General features: G+C 37.7%; 1 protein-coding gene across 1 annotated transcript in view; it reads right to left on the bottom strand.

Moving 5' to 3' along the window:
- The window catches only part of ptdss2 (phosphatidylserine synthase 2), a 29,419-nt gene that overhangs the window by 4,001 nt on the left and 4,395 nt on the right, over positions 1-21,023 (bottom strand). The window contains exons 3-12 of the mRNA XM_028451738.1: positions 13,658-13,759; positions 9,898-9,980; positions 6,945-7,012; positions 4,272-4,406; positions 3,948-3,998; positions 3,675-3,788; positions 3,032-3,150; positions 2,790-2,904; positions 842-987; positions 293-478 (exon numbers count right to left, since the gene is read on the bottom strand). Of these exons, the coding sequence (XP_028307539.1) occupies positions 293-478; positions 842-987; positions 2,790-2,904; positions 3,032-3,150; positions 3,675-3,788; positions 3,948-3,998; positions 4,272-4,406; positions 6,945-7,012; positions 9,898-9,980; positions 13,658-13,759 (1,119 nt within the window). The remainder of the gene's footprint in view (positions 1-292; positions 479-841; positions 988-2,789; positions 2,905-3,031; positions 3,151-3,674; positions 3,789-3,947; positions 3,999-4,271; positions 4,407-6,944; positions 7,013-9,897; positions 9,981-13,657; positions 13,760-21,023) is intronic.

Raw genomic sequence — 21,023 nt, 5'->3', positions numbered from 1 at the left:
TGTTTTTCTGGCTGTGGTTTGAAGCAGCTGTAATACCTCGATATGGTAAGATGATCTTCTTAAATCTGACTTTTCACCAGGAAAGCCAAAGAGTTGATGATAACCAAAGCTCCTACTTCTTACACGAGTTTCTTTAAAGGGGGTAACATGTAAAAATCACTTTTTCAAGCTTTATATCATGTTAGTGTGTCAAACATAGCTCCAGTGTTTCTCAGATTGATTCACGTATTTTTGAGTAATGTTTACATTTTTCTCAAGGGGTCGAGGCTCCGCCTTGGGGACGACTTCTTACCGGATAAAGAATCTCCACATAGTCCAGATGAAGATGAGGAAGATTCCCAAGAACCAGCACTGCATGATGAAGAAGGGGATGGGCAACATGATGGTGTTGGGGTCGTACTTGAGCACGATGAGGAACTCGGTGACTGTGATTGCTGCCACGAGCCACGCCTGCTGGCCCAGCTTCTTATGGAACTTCCTGTTGCCAAAAAGACAAGCCTGTGTTTTTTATGAATGCTATCATCAGGAAGGCATCTTTTCACTTTCTCTGCATGTGTTTCACTGATGATGGAAGAGCTTTATTTCAAGGACAATTTGCAATTTACAAAGTCCACAGAAAAATTATGAAATTTCTGGTTCATACACATGATCCTTTGCTTTTCTTTCAAATCTACTCCTAATCTTTAATGTGGTTTATTATTTTAAGTCAGGTGTTTGCAGTGAATGAATGCTTCCACTGTTAGGAACACTTTCAACAACAACGACAACATTAACAAACAAGTAACCATTTTTATCAACGAACTAAAAATGTGATGAAGGGTTGGGTGTAACAGCTACTCACGGGTCGTCCATGAAGTCGTAGATCTCCCTCATGGCCACGCCCCCCACGTTAACAAAAAAGACGAGGCGGAGGAGCACCAGGTAGTGTTCGGGTGGCATCCACAGAACAAACTTCAGGTAGAAAGTGTTCAGCTCTGCCAAGAGGAACTGATGAGGGGAGAGGTCAAATAGAAAACATGTAAAGAAACAAACAATGAGTACCAGTAACTAGTTACAGGTTCGTTTTGTCCAAATGATACAGTGTTGTTCCAAGCGTAATCCTATCATTGCAATCAAAAATGGACCTAAACTCATATCTCAATATTTTTTCTCAAAATGGTGATATACAATATAAATCTCGATCATTTTAACTCGAATGAAGTCTGACCAGAAAAACAATTCAGGGTTAAAATTGCTGATGCAAAATGCCACACAGGCACATTAACAAACAGCTGCACAATATGTACCACTTTTAGCGTTTTGTCCTCTAAGGGACAGCATGTGTGAGTGAGTTCTGTAGTGTGGCTTGTTTTTACCATTGTTCTGCAACTACACCAAACTTACCATATTCTAACCTATTTTCATCACTTTTTCTTGCTAAAGCACTCCCATTTCTGCCACTTGTCAATCAAATTTCAATGCCTTTTCTGCACATTTTTTAAACTTTCAAGACATTTTCAGCACTTAAAAAACCTTTCCACCACTTTTCCAACCGAATGTCACATATGTTGACCAATTATTCTCCCTTTCAAACATTTTTCACACATACTTAAAATTTACTGTATTTTTGTCAATTTAATAACATTCACAATATGTCATGCCCATTATTTGCCAGTTCAGACTAACTGTTCCATTATTGACACTTTGAACCCTTTTTACCACTTTTTCTGCCTGTACTTGCACCCAACATGATGAATTCATGTTGGGTGTGGGATACATATGTATGTGTATATACGTATATATGCATATGTGTGTATCCATAAAATGAAGAGTCCGTCCTTAAGACTGCTCTACTGTAAAGTGCCTTGAGATACCATTGGTTATGATTTGGCGCTATACAAATAAAGATTGATTGATTGATTGATTGACTTGCCTACTCTAATATGCAACTTTTAAACAATTTTCTGTGGTTTTTAAAATCTCATTTGACCACCTTTTCCACCAATTTTGGTCACTTTTAACCCATTTTATTTCTGATTAAAAGAAGGATTTACATCTTTAAGATGACTATACAGAATACTATAGTGCAAATAATAATAAACTTCCCCGATAACAGTGGATATTATTCAGATAAATAAATAAATGTGGCTTTAGGAATGGGACCCAAAAGCAATCCCCTTGGTTAGGAGTCAGGACGCACGCAAAAATCTATCAAACGGTGCTTTTCATGCTGTTGTGAGAATACAGAGAAGACAAATTTCCAACCTCATAACCATCCTTTATGTCTGGAAAAGGTTCCCCCATAGAGCTTGTATTATTTGGGCATTGAAATAGGCATTAATGATAACCTGAATTATAAACCTCACATATAGAATCTTAATAAATGGAAGGAACTCTTCACTGCTTTCCATCTGTATATGAACTGTTTATACTGTTTTATGGTGTTTATTTTTACTTTACTTTACTTTGGCTGCAGCTGTCAGAAATTGTGAAATTGACTGGCCAAAACTATTTTGTTGCTCTAAAATTCAAACCGTCTCAAATGCAAACAAAACCAAGAGCATTTTAACCACTCTAGGATTTGTCTGTGTGAAGGTGACGGTGACGTTTCATAAATGAATGTCTATGATTCCTAACTAGAAGTACTTTAAATCTCTAATTCCTCAGCCAGTAGAAGAAAGAATACTGAGTCACTTCTGGACATATAAATCCAATGACAGGTTGTCTAAATAAGTAAACTCACAACCCACATTCCAAGGACTTTATCATTATTTGGTGCCACGATCCTTTAATAAAATTACACTTCTTACCATGAAAATGATGCCCAATACAGCCAGCCATCGACGAAGATTCGACGCCGGCTTCCACTCAAACTTCACCCAGCTGTACGGTGTGAACTGAAATGCTATACGCTTTATCTTTCCTCTAAAGGGAACAACAACACCAAAAAAAGATACTGTTAGTTTGTATTTTCCATAGGGAAACCAATGAAATCTGATAAAAGAAAACTAAATGACTTGTCCTAGTGTTATTGCTATATTTGGTGTCATACTTGTAGGTAGGAATGTTCCAGAGACCCTGCCACTGGTACGGCTTCATTGACAGCCAAGCCAAGGCCTTCATGCCACAGTAAATCCCCAAACTATTGCACACCAGCACATCCATGATCCACTAAAGAGAGAAAAGAAGTTGACGAGTAAATAAAAACAACCCACAGTTTCTGAGCATCTGAAGAAATTGATGAATATTTAGCGGCGGTCATTTATCTGAGCAGCTAGAATACAGGTTTTAACCCAGGATCCGTGAGCACAGGACAAGCTTGGACATGTGATCAAATGAGAAAGCACTTATTAGCAGCACAAGTCCACTGACCTGAAGCTTCAACAACTCCTGCTAGAATTAATATTGAAATTATTTATCAATAACTCCTTCATAAACCATCATTTAAATGTGACTTCTTGAAAAAAAAAAATGGGGAAATATATAATGTAGAGAGAAGCCCCTGATCCATTCCACTATTCTGGTTTAACTGTTGGCTGTTGTTAGAAGTCTTATTTTTTTATTATATTGTAAAGAATAGAGATTTTAATAAAGTGATAATATTTCATCAGTAAATGTGTTTTCTCATTCGTTAAGCAACATTATAACAACATAAATTAAAGCAGGCAGTGAGCAGCAGGAGTTAAGCTACGTACGTGGTCCCACCAGCACTCTGAGAAGTTTGGTAACTGGTGCTCAAGGCTGTATTCCAGGAACTCGAACATGACGCTGATTATCATGCACATCCACCAATCTCGGATCATCAGAGTCTACGATACAAAATGAGATTATAGAGCGTGTGAGGATTGGACCTTTTCTATAAGCGTGTCAGAAACACAGCAATGGATGATGGTTTTCTTTAGTGTTTAATCCACAGTTGTTATCCTGCTATTCCATCAGTACAAAGGTTCTCATCTATCTAAACTCACCTTAATATACCAACCCAGGAAGTGAGCCGGGACAAAGCCATCCATCTTGTCCTGCAGCGACAACACAAAACTGTTTAACACCATGATTTAACAACCTTTGCTGAGCACCGTCTCATGCCTTGTTCACACAGTGAAAAGACAGTGTGATGAATGAGAAATAATAATTATTCCCAGTTAGTAAAAACCAATAATGAAGAAAGCGTGATAACATTACTAATAGTTCAGTTTCAACATCAGTCTTTGTTTGAAAACAGATCTATTTGAGCTCTTTTAATTAAAGACAGGTTTTAAAATCGTGACACCAACAGATGTGAATGTTCTCACCCAGATGTTGTGGAAAGGATCCGAAGCGTTGCCCGGGTCGTACATGAGGCAGTTTCCTCCATAGTCACGCTCAGGAAGAGGTACACCAAGCTTGGGGTCGATGTACTTCATGAACTGTCGTCCGTCGTGCACTGTCTGGGTAGTGGAGTTCAAGCACACCTTAGATCTTTATACACCTTAGTGTGTATTCTTTAAACATTGAGGGACATGGTAAAGGCTGCAGTGCTTTCCAATCCTCCCTCAATGCAAACTTTAGTTTACTTACACAAAAACTGGCCCATCCTTCATCTTTACAACTATATTATTCTATTAGCTCTACAGCCATTGATTCCTTCTGAACCCATCATTCTTTGTATCAGAAATGTAACAAAGTGATGCCATTAGAAAGAGTTCAGGGGTCTCATTTATCAACAGTTCATACGTACCAACATTTCCATAGTATGGCATTTATCATCTTGTACTTGTGTGTAGAAACAGGTCTAAATACACGCACAACTCTTACCATGCATATACACATAACCTGATGGTAGAACAGTGAAAGAGTCATAGCGTCAGCACTTTCAAACTGGTCGCACATGTTCACAGTTCCCTCTATTTAAAAAAAGTTGCTAATTAATAATATAGTATCTACTCAAAGCTGTGTTTTATAACTCGACCAATTACTCAAATTGACAGGAAAAGCTGAAAATAACACCTGAAATGAACTATTGGAGGATTCAGAATAGGGATGTCCTGATACAACTTTTTCATTTCCGATATGATACCGATATTGCAGCCTTGCGTATCGGTCAATACCGATATTGATTTGATATGAGCATGAATCATACATGCTTTTTTTTTCTCTCTCTCCATTTTTTTTTAATAAAAAAAAACAATAATTACGTATTTTGTAGTGTGGAATGTTAGAAAAGGTTTGATCAAGTGATGTCACTCAAACAAGAGAACAATAGTCATCAACAGTAGGTATGAGAAAAACTGACCCATTTATTATTAACCAATTGGTTACATAAAAGTTAACCTTACACATAATATCTACAGCATTTGTCAATAAAATAAAATAAATAAAAAATGAATTGGAAAAAAAAAAGAATCGGAAAATCCGGAAATTTGAATCCGATATTCATTTTCAGGCTAATATCGGACCAATATCGGATTGGGACCCCCCCAATTCAGAAAGCCGTGCACTCTACAGGAGAACATCTTCAAGATGGTGCTAGATCTCTGTGTTTGATTGGGGATACAGTTACGCCCTAAAGCTGTGTCTAATGATGCCCATGCGTGTTCAAGGAGCATCTTTGAGCAAAAAAAACACAATAGCCCTGCTTAAAGGCTGATGGCTGTGCTGGTTCAGCACAGGGAGGGCACTTCAGTATAAAGCTGATAAAGTCTGCACATCATCTTGCTGCATGGAATCCCTCAGAGCAGAAGTAATGCTGCTGTCATTCAAACAAGACGGAGAATCATTGAGAGATTTTAGGGAAGTCTGTCTGTCAGCTGTCTTTGAAAAGTGACACATTTCAGATTTTACATTTTAACATGTTTTTTTGCGCTTGTGTCATCTCATGTCAGGAGATCAAAGAAAATTACCTGAAAAAAGTTGCCTGAATAAATAAAACCTTAAATATTGTTAGCGCTTGCAGACATCTCTGCCAGTGACTCATTGATTAGAGTGTTCTGGATGTTTTTCAGTTGATACTTTATGTCATTTATGGCTTTGGTTATGTCAAAAGTCCCTTCATGCATTCTGAAAGATATTGCTGCTACCATATATGGTTAAATAGAAGAGTTTCTCAATGCAAATGAGCCTGAAAAAGGCATGCGCACGGTGCTTTAGAACAGGTGGGATTTATCAACACTGGTGTTGACTGATGTGCTCATGTTCTCCTGTACGTACGCACATTCAAAATTTCATACAAACAAATTTAGAACCTTTTCTACTCACAAGTGATGAATGAGGCCCCTGGTGACTGTGGAGGCTAGGGATGGTAATTAGCTCAATTTCCCAATTCAATTGTGATTATTGAAGTCTCTTTAATCAATAATTATAATTGATAATCTAAAATTGGTTTATAATTATTGATTCATTTTATTATTATTAGTGATTCTTGATCTTTCATTTAAGATCAGTCAGCTGCTGAATTTTGTGATTTTTCTTATCATAATATCTCACAGCATCTTCAATACTGTATCATGTAATTGCAATATTCAAATTAGCAGGACTCACAAGGTTTTTTATTAAAATTATACAAATTTTAATAACGATTCTTTGGAAATTTAGGAATCGATTCATAGTCGTCAATAATACATTTGTGAGTAATCAATTAGTGACTTTATTTTCACCACCTCTGTTGGAGGCCATTACTTTTAACAGATCCTTTGCTGAACGCAAACTTTTTAACCCAACATGGCATCGGTTGGTGTAAAATACTGTTATTTGAGAAAAAGGCTTTAGGCTAGTGGAAACTATTTTACAAAAAGTGAAATACAGCATTAGTTCATTGCAGCTTTTAGGGTGAAAAACTAGGCTGAACAACTCTCAAACAGCTCAAATGATTCTAATTATCTAGAGACGGTTTCCACCCCTCTGTCAGCTCTTGTTTGATGTTTCTTCCTCAACAGTCATGGTATTGAGTGCCATCTGCCACTGTATTGATGCAAGTAGAGTCTACTGACCTGAAACAGGATGAAGATGAGGAACAGTTCGTAAACGACGGTGACACAGAGCCAAAACCTCCAGTAAGCTGCACAAAGAGGATGACAAACAATTAAAACGGAAAAAGAGAAAACAGCAAAGTAACAAAAAGTGTCCAACAAAGTAAACTGGGTCAGTGTGCTCTTCTTATGCTCTCTCTAAAAACACACATTTGTAGTTTCTGCTTTTGGGATTTGGCTGATTCTCTTCTGATTTTGAGAATAATGGGCCCCATGCACATTAAGGGGCGGATTCACTAAAGATTTAGGGGTATTAAAACGTGTGCAAATATCACTCCATGCACTAAAGGGGTACAAACCCCAGGGAATCAGGACTGCGCGTCTTCTGTGCATCACAATGCGCCCACAATCCATTTAGCGCATTTCCCTCTGATGAATATGTAATGTAGGTGGATCTCATAATGGGAGCAAAAATGTGAGGCGGAAATGCAAATAAAGTAATGCAGTGGGTGCAATGCAATTCATTATATCTGGAACTGTTTGTGGTGACTGTTTCTGCTCTGGACCCACAGGCAGGTGCAAACACACACACAAAGATCATGGCTGCAGTAAATGTTGACACAAAACACAGCAGATATGGGAAAAAAAGGCTCCAGTTGACCTTTCTACTATAAGAAATAAAATATATAATCTAATATATTTTAAATAAAACAATAGTCAATATTAACAGCCACTGAAAGAAAATATAGAATAAAGTGTGTGTGAGGGCGAGAAACAGCTGGAGTCTGGTGTGTCACTCTGCGATGCAAAGAGGCTGTGCACGGAGATCCATGGATGTCGCTTTACAGGAAGTGATGGAGCAGCCACATTAGATGAAGGGGAAAATTATTATTAAATGATTGTGCAGCAGACAGAGGTCCACCTGCCTCCAATTGAACTTCTTCAAATGTCATTTTGTGCTTCTGTGCACTCACCTCTCCACGTTAAACGAACATAATGTTAATTTAAATATGGCAGTATCAACAACGTCTATACGCACACCTATTTGCCCCGCAATGTTAGTGAATTCCCCACAGCAGGTGAAGAAACAGCACCACCAAAGGATTTAGGGATGCATGTGATTTACTACCCTTCATTTCAGATCTTAATGAATCTGTCCCACTGTCACCAGTGTTGGGAACGTTACTTTAAAAAAGTCATTAGTTATAGTTACTACTTGTTCCAAAAAGTAACTGAGTTAGTAACTGAATTACTCTATAATAAAGGTAACTCATTACCAAGGAAAGTAACTATTTGCGTAACTGATATATGTCAAAAATTTCCGATTTTTTTAGATACGTGTGTCGTTGTGAGGTGCTTCATTAAATTTGAGTTGCTTACAACGGATGTCGACAAAGTCTTCACTCCTGGATATAATGAACACTTCACATACACGTTCTTGACTTTGATCACAATTAATTTAAAGTAGTGTTTGTATCGCCAACTGAAAAATGACAACTTTTCATCAGACGCTCACCATCTCTGCTGCTTCATCCAATCTGTAGTAGTTGTGTGTGTGTGTGTGTGTGTGTGTGTGTGTGTGTGTGTGTGTGTGTGTGTGTGTGTGTGTGTGTGTGTGTGTAAAAACACTGGCTCTGATTGGCTACCATGACACATGACGCTGCCTTAGCCAATCTGCTCACCTTGTTTTTAACCCACCTCCTCACTACAGCTGCGTAAGAAGCCATGGTTGCTTTCGGATAAAAGTTTATTCAATCAATGCATGTAACGCACCGCATTTAACGTTCAGTAATGATGACGGCGTTAAAACGACGTAAAAAGTAATTAGTTAGATTACCCCGTTACTGAAAGAAAAAAAAACGCCGTTACCTAACGCCGTTATTTTAAACGTCGTTATTCCAAACACTGTGAGTCACTAATACTGTGTCATATTGGGGCGTGTGATCTTTGTGCACAGCAACACTTCCAGGCAGTAATCCATTGAGACTTTCAGGTTGCACGGTGAAAAAAAAAAAAAAAAACACCTTTTTTCCCAGAGGTCTGTAGAGTGAACAACATGTGACCCTACACTTGATCAACAGGTTGGAGTGTATGACAGAGCACATGCAAACACAAACTCCGTCCTCTTGTCAGCTCTGAATATGATGAGTCAACAACGGCAACACAACTTTGTGGCACTTCACAAGTGCTCCACTCCCTGCTGCCTTCCTTCCTTCCTGCTCTCTCTTCCCTCTAGAGTTGGCTGCTGTGTGTGTGTGTGTGTGTGTGTGTGTGCTCTGTGTTTATGTTCTTGTGCTTTGTGGAACATTCACCTGAACCAAATTGCTTCACAAAAGTCACTTCTCCTTCAATCTGATTTGTACTTAGAGGATTTCTATTTCTTGCTAAAAGCCAATATGAGACTGTCAGATGTTTTCATGGGTTGAATACTAGCCGTTTGTGGTCAGGAGGTACTTCTACTTCTCGATCCAAGAATAATGGGCACACACATTAAATGGCTGACACCTGAATTACGGTTGGTAAAAAGCATTATGGATCAGCTCAGCTGTCATTTCCTGGAACCACAATTAAATTAAATAATAACAATAATAAGCAATTTAAACTCTTGTACTCATCTGTTATTTATATTTTCCACAAATGTGATCCTGATCATAGTACCATGATCATTCACACTTTCAATGCTTGGGAGAAATATATATCCCCATTAATAACCATACAGTAGGTTCAAATGTAAGGACACCCCATATTCTTTGGAAACTGACCTGACATAATGAAGTCAACTTTCATAAAGGTTTATTAAGAACAGAGATAGGACTTTTTTTTTTTTTTTTAATAATGAAAAATAGGGATTTTTTAATTTTTGAAACTAAAATCAGTGGATCACCTCCAAAATTTTATGGAATCTGGTCCATCTTAGAGTTAGTTGTGTGTGGAGTCAGGGAGCTGTGGACTGGGATGAAAGTGCTCCTGTTACCTGGGTGTGGTCTGGTAAATGGTCCATCTTTGGCCTGAGTCACTCCAAAACAGAGAAACACCAAGATGCTGGCAATGATCCCTCTGCAATGACATAGCCAGGACAACACTGTTTAATGTAGGGCTTCCCAACTTATGGGTTGCGACCCAAAAGTGAGTCACAGGAAAATATATATAACAAAGCTTTTATTTTGGAAGAAGTTTGTTTATAGCAGAATGCCATCCCAACACACCTCTAACATTAGGGATGAGTAAATAGTTGTTTACCTTAATATTTAGAATAGAATCATTTTATTGTCATTGCACAAAGTACAACAAAACTGCACGTGCCCCTACCAACAACAATCAAGTACATTTCAAAGATTCAAGCCAAACAGACACAGTTATCATAAAAACAACATAATAAATAATAAAAGTCTGTCGGAATAAAAAGTTCGTCAGAATAAAAAATAATGGGAATAAAAGTGCATGTATATAAAAAGTGAATCAGTAAAAAAGTGCATGAGGTATAAAATATTAGAAAACAGACTAATTAAAAAAGAGACAGTATTTCCTTTTCCATTATATTAGTAGTGATGCTGGTGTCTATGGTGTGTGTTTATTGTTTAGAGAGTGGATGGCTTTAGGGAATAAACTGTTCATGTGTCTGGTGGTACTCTAGCACTTTGTACATAGAGATAAAAGCCAAGCTTTCTGAATGTACAGTATGTTGTATAAACTGATGCTCCTTAAATGTATAAATTTGTTTTTGAATGTATAAATAAAAAATACTGACGTGTTAAAAGCGAACATTTCCTTCCTACTTAATGCCTGTTTTTTTTTTTTATCATGTCTACTTATATTTTTGTCATATGTCAGGATCTGCTTAACTTTTTTAATCAAATAGATTTGAGCAGTGAAGTACATCAGATGCTGTAGGGATCAGTTATCCTTTTTCATCCATGAAATAAGCAGCATCAAAGAAGGAAACAGGATTAAGACACAAGTTATTAAATCCCTCCTTATTATGACACATTTTTTTTTTTAATTTTGCATTTCACTTTGGTGAATGTAAAAACCAGAATGCCCAAATACCCTTTGACCATGGAGAGTGTGGGTGCCAACATGTGTGTGAGATACAGAGAAAGAAAGAGAGAGAGAGAGAGAGAGAGAGAGAGAGAAGAGAGAGATTTAAAATGTATGATGCCCAGAATACAGTATTTAATACTAATAACATTAAGTATAATGTGATGAGTGAGAATGAGGCATAACTGTATTTCTTTGTGTGAGTAAGTGTACGTGCTTTAGTGTTCCTGTATTTCCTAGTGTACTCCAGTGCCAGGAAGAAGCTCTCAGGTCTTTATCTTGAAGAGCCAGACATTGCTGACAGCAGCAAATCCCGTTAAGAACCATTTTACAAACACACACATCAAAGAAGTAGAAGAAACTCCTTTGCACAGGTTCCTGGTTTTCAGGAGATGAAAGATTGGGAGGTGGCAGCACTGAGACTTATTTTGTTCACTATTAAAATTGAACTATAATGAATTAATACATGCATAAAAGCATTTATCTTGTAAAAAAATTACCAGTGCTGTTAATGGTATTATTATATCATCCAAATAAATACAAACTATGGCACAATAATTGCACTAATGTGAATTTTTTAAATGATCCACTTTCCATACAAATAATTTAAAATATTTTGGAAAATTGACATGAACCCCACGAGAACAGCTCCAGTTTGGCCACCATTTTACCAGGGACTAGCTACACATAGAAGCCTGAGCCAGCCTCAGCCTATGTAAAAAAAATGAGCACAACGTTCAACTCCATCACAATAAAAAACTATTTTGTGATATTTAGCAGACTTGCAGTGCGTTAGTAAATGAAATACAAGTCTCTAGTAGTTTTATTTGTATAACATTGACAAGTGCTTTTCAAAATAATAATATATTTATAAAGTATGATTTACTCACAAATTAACCGATCTGTTCCAATAAAAGTTAAATAACTAAGGGGTCTATTCTCCATTCTGAACTTAAGTGCTATTTTGCGGTTCTCTCCTACGCGTATTCTCCGGTCCAGGCTGCTGACACGCCCACTGTGCGTAAGGAGCCAAAAAGCGCATATGTGTGAATGAAGGTGGGCTGAAGGAAAGGAGGCGGTGATGTCATTTTTTTGGGCTGTCTCGAAATCACGAAACATGGAGTTTTCTCAACGCTTGTGAAAATCATTGAAATCAATGAAAATTATAAAGTTCACTTTATATTTGAAATGCCTTCATTGATAAAAAATGTAACAGGTTGATTTGATCAGATCATTGATCAGATTATTGCAGCAGCAGCAGCTGAGTGATCACAGCTGCTGCTGCGTGACGCACGAGTCCGTGTGGCTTCAAATGTAACTAAGTCCATATTTCTAGTGCAATAAAATGTTTCACCTTATCAGGGCGCTGCACTTATTCCAGGGTTAGAAACGTGTAAGAGGAAAAGGACTTACGCACACTGGAGAATGCGTGTAAAGCCAGATTTGAATGGAAACACCCACACTTCAGAGCTGCTCCACCCACAGTGTGTAACTGGGATGAATGCACGCAGCGACTGACCCTTCTCCACATCTTTAAGCTCTTTTTGACAATCTGGCAGTGGTTGCTTCATACATACTGCTTCCAAAGACATCCTTTTTTGGCAGTCTTTCAGGTGATGGTTTAGGAAACTTGGAAGACATTTTTCTGTCTTCTAGAAATTGCATAGTGTAGAAAGTGAGTCCACAGTCATTCTCTGAGACTGTAAAGGACCTCCTTGACATGTTTTGTTTTGCGTATGCTGCCCATTTCCAAATAGTGAAAAAAAAGAGAGAGATGCAGCTTTGTTGTAAACCCATCAGGGTCCATGTGTTTCAGACTGCAAATGTGACTTATTTTTCTGAGATTGTGAAGGAACTCCAAAATAACATCAATTCTGACATGAATTTGTTATCTTCTTAGCACATAGTTGTGCTGGCAGAGCAGGGTCAAAGGGTAAAGGTGCTTAAGGCAAGGCAAGGCAAATTTATTTGTATAGCACATTTCATACACAAGGCAACTCAATGTGCTTTCCATGATAAAAAATTCAATTGTTTAAAATCAATAAGAACATTTAAAATCATCAGTAAAATCAATTAAAATCATCGACAAACACATTACATCAACAACATGACCATAAATCTCTCTCTCAATCATACGCAGTAGAGAAATATAGAGCCTTTAACTTTGATTTAAAAATGTTCACATTAGATGCTGACTTCAGCTCTGCTGGCAGTTTGTTCCACTTCTTTGCAGCATAACAACTAAAAGCAGCATCACCATGTTTACTGTGAGCTCTGGGCTCCACTATCTGACCTGTGTCCATAGATCTGAGAGACCTGCTGGGTTCATACCTGACTAACATGTCACTGATGTATTCTGAACCAAACCCATTCACAGATTTATACACCAGCAGCAGAACTTTAAAGTCTATTCTGAATCTGACTGGGAGCCAGTGTAAAGACTTTAAAAAAAACTCAACCCAAGCAATGACAACATCAACCTACTGGCTTCAAATTGTTGAATTGAACTAATAAAATAAATATAAAGAATGATAGAGTCTGCAGTGGTTTCAGGGTAATACTTTGGTTCTGCCCCCACTAAATTACTGGAAAGGCTAATTTATGTGTATGGTGCATTTCATACACAAGGCAATTCAATGTGCTTTATCTGATTAAAAAATGCAACAGAACACATGAAATGGACACAGGATGTTGACCTTTTAGTGTTGTAAGCTGTGTCCTGAGGAGTCTCCTCCAACAGTGTAACGTAGACCAGAGCGCAGGTGAGAAGTAACAGCACAGTCACAGCGTGGGCTCGCCTGTTGAAGAAAGAAAAAAAAAAAAAAAAACAGAAATAGTGGTTATTGACTATTAAATGCTGAGGAAAGATAACTGTGTGGATAAATGTGTGGATTAGAGACATTACTCTCCAAAATCATGAACATTGATAGATAAATGACTGCAGACTGGACTGTAAGTTCATTATTTCACGCAGTTGCATGAAAGAAACGAAAGCTACAAAGATTAGATCAGAGGTAAGTTTGAACAAGAGTCTGAGTAAATAACAGAGAACTGAAATGTGCATGGTCCAGTTAGAATAAGCCGAGTCTCTCATCACAGCCCTTCATTCAGCAGATCTGTTTGGCCTTTTGTTGTGTGATACAACAGACAAATGATTTCATAGTTCTAAAACTATTCACTTTGGGTTGAGTTTGTTTACATTATTCTACAAGAAAAAAAATTATCCTTTTAATTAAGCAATATGCCATTAGGCTGAATCACACCAGTGCTGATTTTTCAGTACAACAGCACCACCTCAAGTGTGATATTGCTTTTATACAACAGTTCTACAACCGCATTTTATTAGTTAACAGTTATAAGAGATTATGATTTGTTTATTTATTTAATCATTTGGCTGTGCAAACAAAAATAGTTCCACAAGCGGAGACTGAGAGCACACTGCAGGTAAATGCGACCTAAATCCAATCTTTTTGCCTATATGGGACCTGTATCTGATCTCTGAAAGTCTGAACAGCACAAATCCGACCCATGTAATATTCATATGTGGTCCTAAATCCGATACGTATCTGAAAGGCCGAGGCGCTTTCTATCTAACTCCTACGTCATCACATCCAAACAGTCTGTTGTTAAGATGGAGCAGCCATCACACAGCAAATGGCTAGAGCGATAAACCTGGCTCTCTTCTTTTTCCACTCTCCTTAAAGTTATTTCTCAGCGCGACACACAGTCCTACACTGGACGCCTCCATATTTACTTACGTAAACACTGTACGTATTTGTTGTGCACATGCAGGTCACGCATTTAATATGTAATATGAATGATCACAGAAAAAAAATCTGATTTTTGGAAATGTGGTGAAAGTAGAAGTGACAGTGTACTGCGGTGTGTAGCCCAAAGTGTAATGGTAATTAACAGTATTGAGATCAGCTGTACAGCAGAGTTATATGATCCGTCCCGATGCTGTTAGTCTATATCAGATCTCTTGGGATGTCTACTGTCCAATCAAATCACTTGGTAAGAACGACAGTAATTGTTGTATAAAAAAAACTTAATACCACGATACCTAGGAACACAATAGTAACTAACAACCACATTGCCCTTTATCAGGATAGACAACTTTTATCACAATGGGGTCACAAAAATGTGATCTGATACAAGTGCCAGATTAGCAACATTTATTTGAAATTATTTTATGTATTTTTGTTGTTGTGTTTTAAGTAATTTCATCTTTCTTTGTGGCATAATTTAGGGCATTTTTGTTGTCCTTTTGTGAATTTACTTTGGGGGCCGCACAAAATTAGCCCCCGGGCCACCAGTTGACCGTATCTGCCCTATATGGTTACTGATGGTACTGCTTCATTTGGTCCATAGTAGACACGTTAACTTTCTGAATAACTGCTTTCTAACATCCTGTAAAATTAATATTAAGTATTAACATGGGGCTTCGTCTATATTCATTTAATATAAAAGAAGAGGAACCATTGAACGTTTGGCAAAGGTGTCGGACTAGATCAATTGATGAAAAAGTTATAAAAGATGGAAATGGTGGCTGAGGTCCAAGATGCTCAGTTTAGCCAAAGACTCAAATATAACTCAAGTTAAATCCATTGAATAAAGCAAAATCAGACCAGGACAAGCCAGGAATTATCATCTGAATGGTAACATCAAAACACATTCTCTGTGATGAATTCATTGACATCAATGTTGTTTTGAGTGGAACGCCATCTGTGGTTACTGTCATTAGGAAAGTGTTTACCGTTGAACACAGTGTGGATCACTAACGTGTTTTCAACCGTCACCACAGTGACAATAACCTGTCCTAGCCTGTAGCTGCATGAGTAAATTTGCAATGTAAAACAAACTATGGGTACTGCTATTTTGAGACTACTTGGATATCTGCTATGAAGCAATGGTCTAAAGAACTGGATTTTTAATTTGTGTCAGCTGTCAGCAATCAAAGTGATGAAACTCCCTCTCCCCATTAGCCCTACTAGGTTTGAGTCACATGCCAGTTACACCTGTCTTCACCCTTTCAGCCCTCCCAATCCGACCTGTTTGGCAGGAGACATGAGGGAGGGCCCAGCCACTCTCTAGCCTGACGACGACAACTGATGTGAATAAATGTGAGGCAACAGTGAGGCCGGAAAGATTAAGGCCTTTTGTTCACAAGAATCTAACCTACAAGTGGGCAACTAACTATATGACTTTGAAAACCAGGAAAAAAAAGTCTACGACAGCCTAAATTGTTAGTTTTAAAAGTCTCATTCCTCACAATCATGTGTGCAATGAACAATAGAGAGCAGATTTATCACTAAATCTGAGGTGAACATCACATAATTATGAACCCAGTTTCTTTGCATAATAAAACAGGACATTTTTTCACTTTCAATTGAATGAACAGGTAATAGTTGGTAGGGCTGGGCACTATGGACCAAAATTAAAATCTCAATATTTTTTCTTAAAAATGTCAAAAGATGATATAAACTTGATTTTTCTTCTTTTCTTAATATGGTTTTACAAGAAAGTCAAAGTCACTGGAGACAAAACACCACAAATACCCTTTTATTAATCACCAGCAGCACAAAACCAACATTTAGTGATGCTTTTTCATTTTCTGACCCACTTGTTCCTAGGATTCCAAAGTGCAAACCCCATATTGTTTGTAGAAGGAATCTTAAACATTTGAATGAACAAGCCTTTCATCACGATTTGTCGATGGTGAACTGGGAATATATAAGTCTAATCCCTGATGTAGAGCTAGCATGGACTTTTTTCAAAGACACTTTCATGCAAATTATAAATAAGCATGCACCTCTGAAGAAATACAGGGTGAAGGCCTGGGACAAGGCAAGACAAAGTAATTCTGCCACTGATTGGTCCTTCTTCAGAAAGCTTCGAAACAAATGCACTTCGCTTATCAAAAAGGCCAAATCAGGATACTTTTTGTCGGTCACCACTGAGAACCTCAACAATCCACAGAAATTCTGGAAAGTGATCAAGTCCCTGTCTTTGAACAAAAACACAGAGACTCTTCCGTCATTTGTACTTAAAGACTCAGTCCCAGTTTATGATAGAACTGAAGTCTTGAACTGCTTTAACCAGCATTTTTTATCATCTGGTTCTCTATTTGATTCAAAAGGAATAACGACTGGGAATTCTTGCACAGAATCTTCCATGTTTTCTGGAGATCCTTTTAATTTTAATCCTTTTACTTGTCACGAAGTGCACAAAGCTCTAAAAACATTAGACCACAGAAAGCCCCCTGGACCTGACTTGATTGAGCCTTACTTTTTAAAGCTGGCAGCTGATTTTATAGCAGAGCCACTTTCAATTCTTTTTAATCTTTCAATTAGGAACAAAGATATTCCATCTGTTTGTAAATCAGCTTTTGTGCTCCCTTTATTAAAAGGAGGTGACCCAGCAGTTCTTACCAATTATCGGCCAATTTCAAATTTATGTGTTTTATCAAAAATCCTGGAGTCGCTTGTCTGTGATCAGTTGAAAGAGTTTCTTTATTCTAATGAAATCCTCTCTAAATTGCAATCAGGCTTCAGAAAAAAGCACAGCACTATCACTGCTACTATGAAGGTGATAAATGACATTATTGCAGCACTTGATAAAAAACAGTACTGTGCTTCACTCTTTATTGATCTCTCTAAAGCTTTTGACACTGTAGACCATGCTATTTTAAAACACAGGCTACATCTCATTGGACTGTCAGAGCACACTGTCGCTTGGTTTTCAAATTATTTAGAAAACAGGACCCAGTGTATTAAATACGAGGGCCTTTGTTCTGAATTTGTTACTGTTCACAAGGGGGTGCCGCAGGGATCTCTTTTGGGGCCCCTCTTATTTATCTTGTACATTAATAATGTCGAACAAAATGTTTCTGATGCTAATATGCATTTTTATGCCGATGATACAATTATTTATTGCTTCGGATCATCTCTTGAACAGGCTGTTAATTCCCTGCAGAAAGCCTTTGTTTCTGTCCAGCATTTGCTGATTAATCTAAAACTGGTTCTCAATGCTGAGAAGACCAAGCTAATGTTGTTCTCTAATCATAAGAAGGTGCCTCAAGCTCCCCCGGTCGTGTCCACTCTTGAAGGAAATGTCATAGAAGTGGTACATGAATATAAATACCTTGGTGTCGTAATTGATGATTCCCTCACTTTTAAACTTTTCATTGACAAACTTGTGAGGAAATTAAAACTTAAATTGGGGTTCTTCTTCCGCAACAAGACATGTTTTTCTTTTGGTGTAAAGAAGCGACTTGTCTCTGCCACATTCTTATCTGTGTTAGATTATGGTGACCTTTTTTATATGAATGCTTCTTGTACATGTCTTCTGATGGTGGACTCGGTTTATCATTCTGCTCTGAGGTTCATCACAAACCGTAGAGCCGAGACACATCACTGTGAGCTGTACTCACGGGTGGGATGGCCATCCCTGTACACTAGGAGGCAGTGTCATTGGTTTACTTTTATTTATAAGGCTCTTCTTGGATTACTGCCCTCTTACATCTGTACATTACCTACAAAGAGAAGCACGAACACTTATGCACTGAGATCCAATGATCAGCTGGGGAAAAAAGCCTTTGTACATGCAGCTCCTTGTGCTTGGAACACACTGCAAAGAGACTGGAAGTTGACTTGTTTGAATTGTTATCCTTGAATGCTTTTAAAATGAAACTGAGAGAATTTGAGACTGCCTCAGTTGTCTGTAATTGTTTTATTTGATTCTTATGTTATCCTGTCATTTTAATGTAATGTAAATGTATTTTTGTTCAGTGTTGTAACTTTGCTGCCTCTTGGCCAGGACTCCCTTGAAAAAGAGGTTTTTAATCTCAACGGGATTTTTTTTCCTGGTTAAATAAAGGTTAAATAAAATAAATAAATAAATAAAATTTATCAGGGTCGTGGGGAAAATATCTTATGACCTGTAAAATACCATTTCGTAAGTTTTCACAAAAAAAAAAATGTTTTTTTTTCTTCTAAATTTAGAAACTTGGATCAAATTAATCAACTTTTTCAATTCTAAGAGGAACAGTATGTACAATCAATTTAGTTAAATACAGTAAATAGTGAAAATCTATTAAGGATTTTAATTATCAAATTCCTGAGTCATAGTGTTAATAACAAATAGCATTCAATCTCCATACAAAATCCCAGAGTTTTTAGTTGTCGTTTTTTAGTTTTGGTCATTGCAAATGCCCTAAACCCAATGGAAACAGGTCTGTGACCAACTTGTGGGTCCAAGCTCACCAATTGAGAACCGTGGCTCAGGTGGTAGAGGAGCGTCTTCTGATCGAGAGGTTGGGGGTTCGATCCCAGTACCTGACTATGTGTCGAAGTGTCCTTGGGCAAGACACTGAACCCTAAGTTGCTCACAGTGGTCGACTAGCGCCTTGCATGGCAGTCCTGTCCCACTGGTGTGTGAATGTGAGAGTGATTGGGTGAATGAGCTGATATGTAAAGCGCTTTGAGACTGCTTCAGTGTGGTGATAAAGCGCTATATAAAATCAAGTCCATTTACCATTTACCTGTGATCTAATCCATCCAGTATGGGAAGCAAACAAGAAACCGGGGAAGGCAATGTGATACTTTGGAGTCGGACAATGTTTTGTTGGGAAACCTTGGCTCCTTGCTGCCCCAATTACCAATATTTTAGAAACTGTTTGAGGTAAACAACCTAAGACGTGCAGCCTGTGCAGATAAGAGGCTGTATGTCCTGTATGTAAATATTATTCTTGTAAACTAGAAGAAGCTGGATCACACATAGCTAATCTGTGTGTCTCTGTGGAGGAGTGCACTGACTGTGTGGGAGTGAGCCAAGAGTTTTAGAGAGAGATCTTTGCAAAACCTAGGAATTTGATCATCTCCAGACCTTTTCTGAGTTGAGCAGGTGAAGTGCTGCATTAAATGACAAAGCATGAATGAAGTGATGAGATATCTAAACATCTATATATCTATATATATATATATATATATATATATATCCATTGTTATTTCCAAGCAAATGTTACTTGTTTTTAAAGTTGACCACAAGGTCAGAAACAACAAAGCCATTCTCAATACATCTGTCCTCCATTTCCACCAGTCAAGGTCACGTGGACACTTACCAACCACACATAATGTTTCACTGGAGCTTCAATTCAAGTCAATACAAACCAGGAGAAAGATGTGAGACTGTGTTCATGCCACAGCAGTGTAACGGTTTACATTTTAAGTGCAATCGTTTAATTCCATGAGCTGCATTCTTTTTGTATGAAAAGCACTTATTAAATCAAATATTGTTTGATTGATATGTAGCTACTGGAGGCATAGTGTGATGAATGAATTTTTTTTTTAAACTGCTATTGAATAGGTCATTATTAGAATTTTAAAAATTAAAGTGATGGTTAAACAATGGGATTTTTATGACTCCTCAGTCAAAATGAAAAACTCTTGAAATGTATATCAGACTAAAGAACGCACGCATTTTAAGGTCAAATCGCTTAAAAATTGTGTTTTAAACGTGTTTGTGTGTTTTATGGGAGTATATATTTCTCCTCTGGGGTGGAGGGGTCGTTTTACAACTCTTTGAAAATCCCTTGTCTAGAGAAACAGGTTCAAAGGCCAAGGTAGCTGTAAATCAGAAAATACGGCACCACAAGAGAATGTCACCTTTCCTGGCGTGACTGGCCACAAACTAATATTAGGACACACTGTTCAGACAATGTGTCACGTCTCCACCTTAACACATGTAAAAAGCATAGGTCTTTCTGTCTGTTATAGTTCTAATGATAGATCATTAACTTGAATTCCACGGTGAAAACTTCAATTGTCAGGATTGCAAATGAAGCTTCAATTTTTAGCTCCTTTTAACACATGTGGTGTCTTTAGATGCCACCAAGTGAGAAACCAACTGCACACTGAGTACAATCTCTTTTAGGGACAACTTGGAGCTCAGAGACATTTTGACATAGAGACATGGAATCAGGGGATCAACTTTAAGATGAAAATTGATCCTACTCCTCTACTATCTGATTTCATTTAAGGAGCTTCCATCAATCAAAAACGT

This window comes from Gouania willdenowi, chromosome 6 (genome assembly GCF_900634775.1).
Source record: "Gouania willdenowi chromosome 6, fGouWil2.1, whole genome shotgun sequence".
In the NCBI taxonomy this organism is placed as follows: domain Eukaryota; kingdom Metazoa; phylum Chordata; class Actinopteri; order Blenniiformes; family Gobiesocidae; genus Gouania; species Gouania willdenowi.
This window is presented reverse-complemented; position numbering and strand designations above follow the sequence as displayed.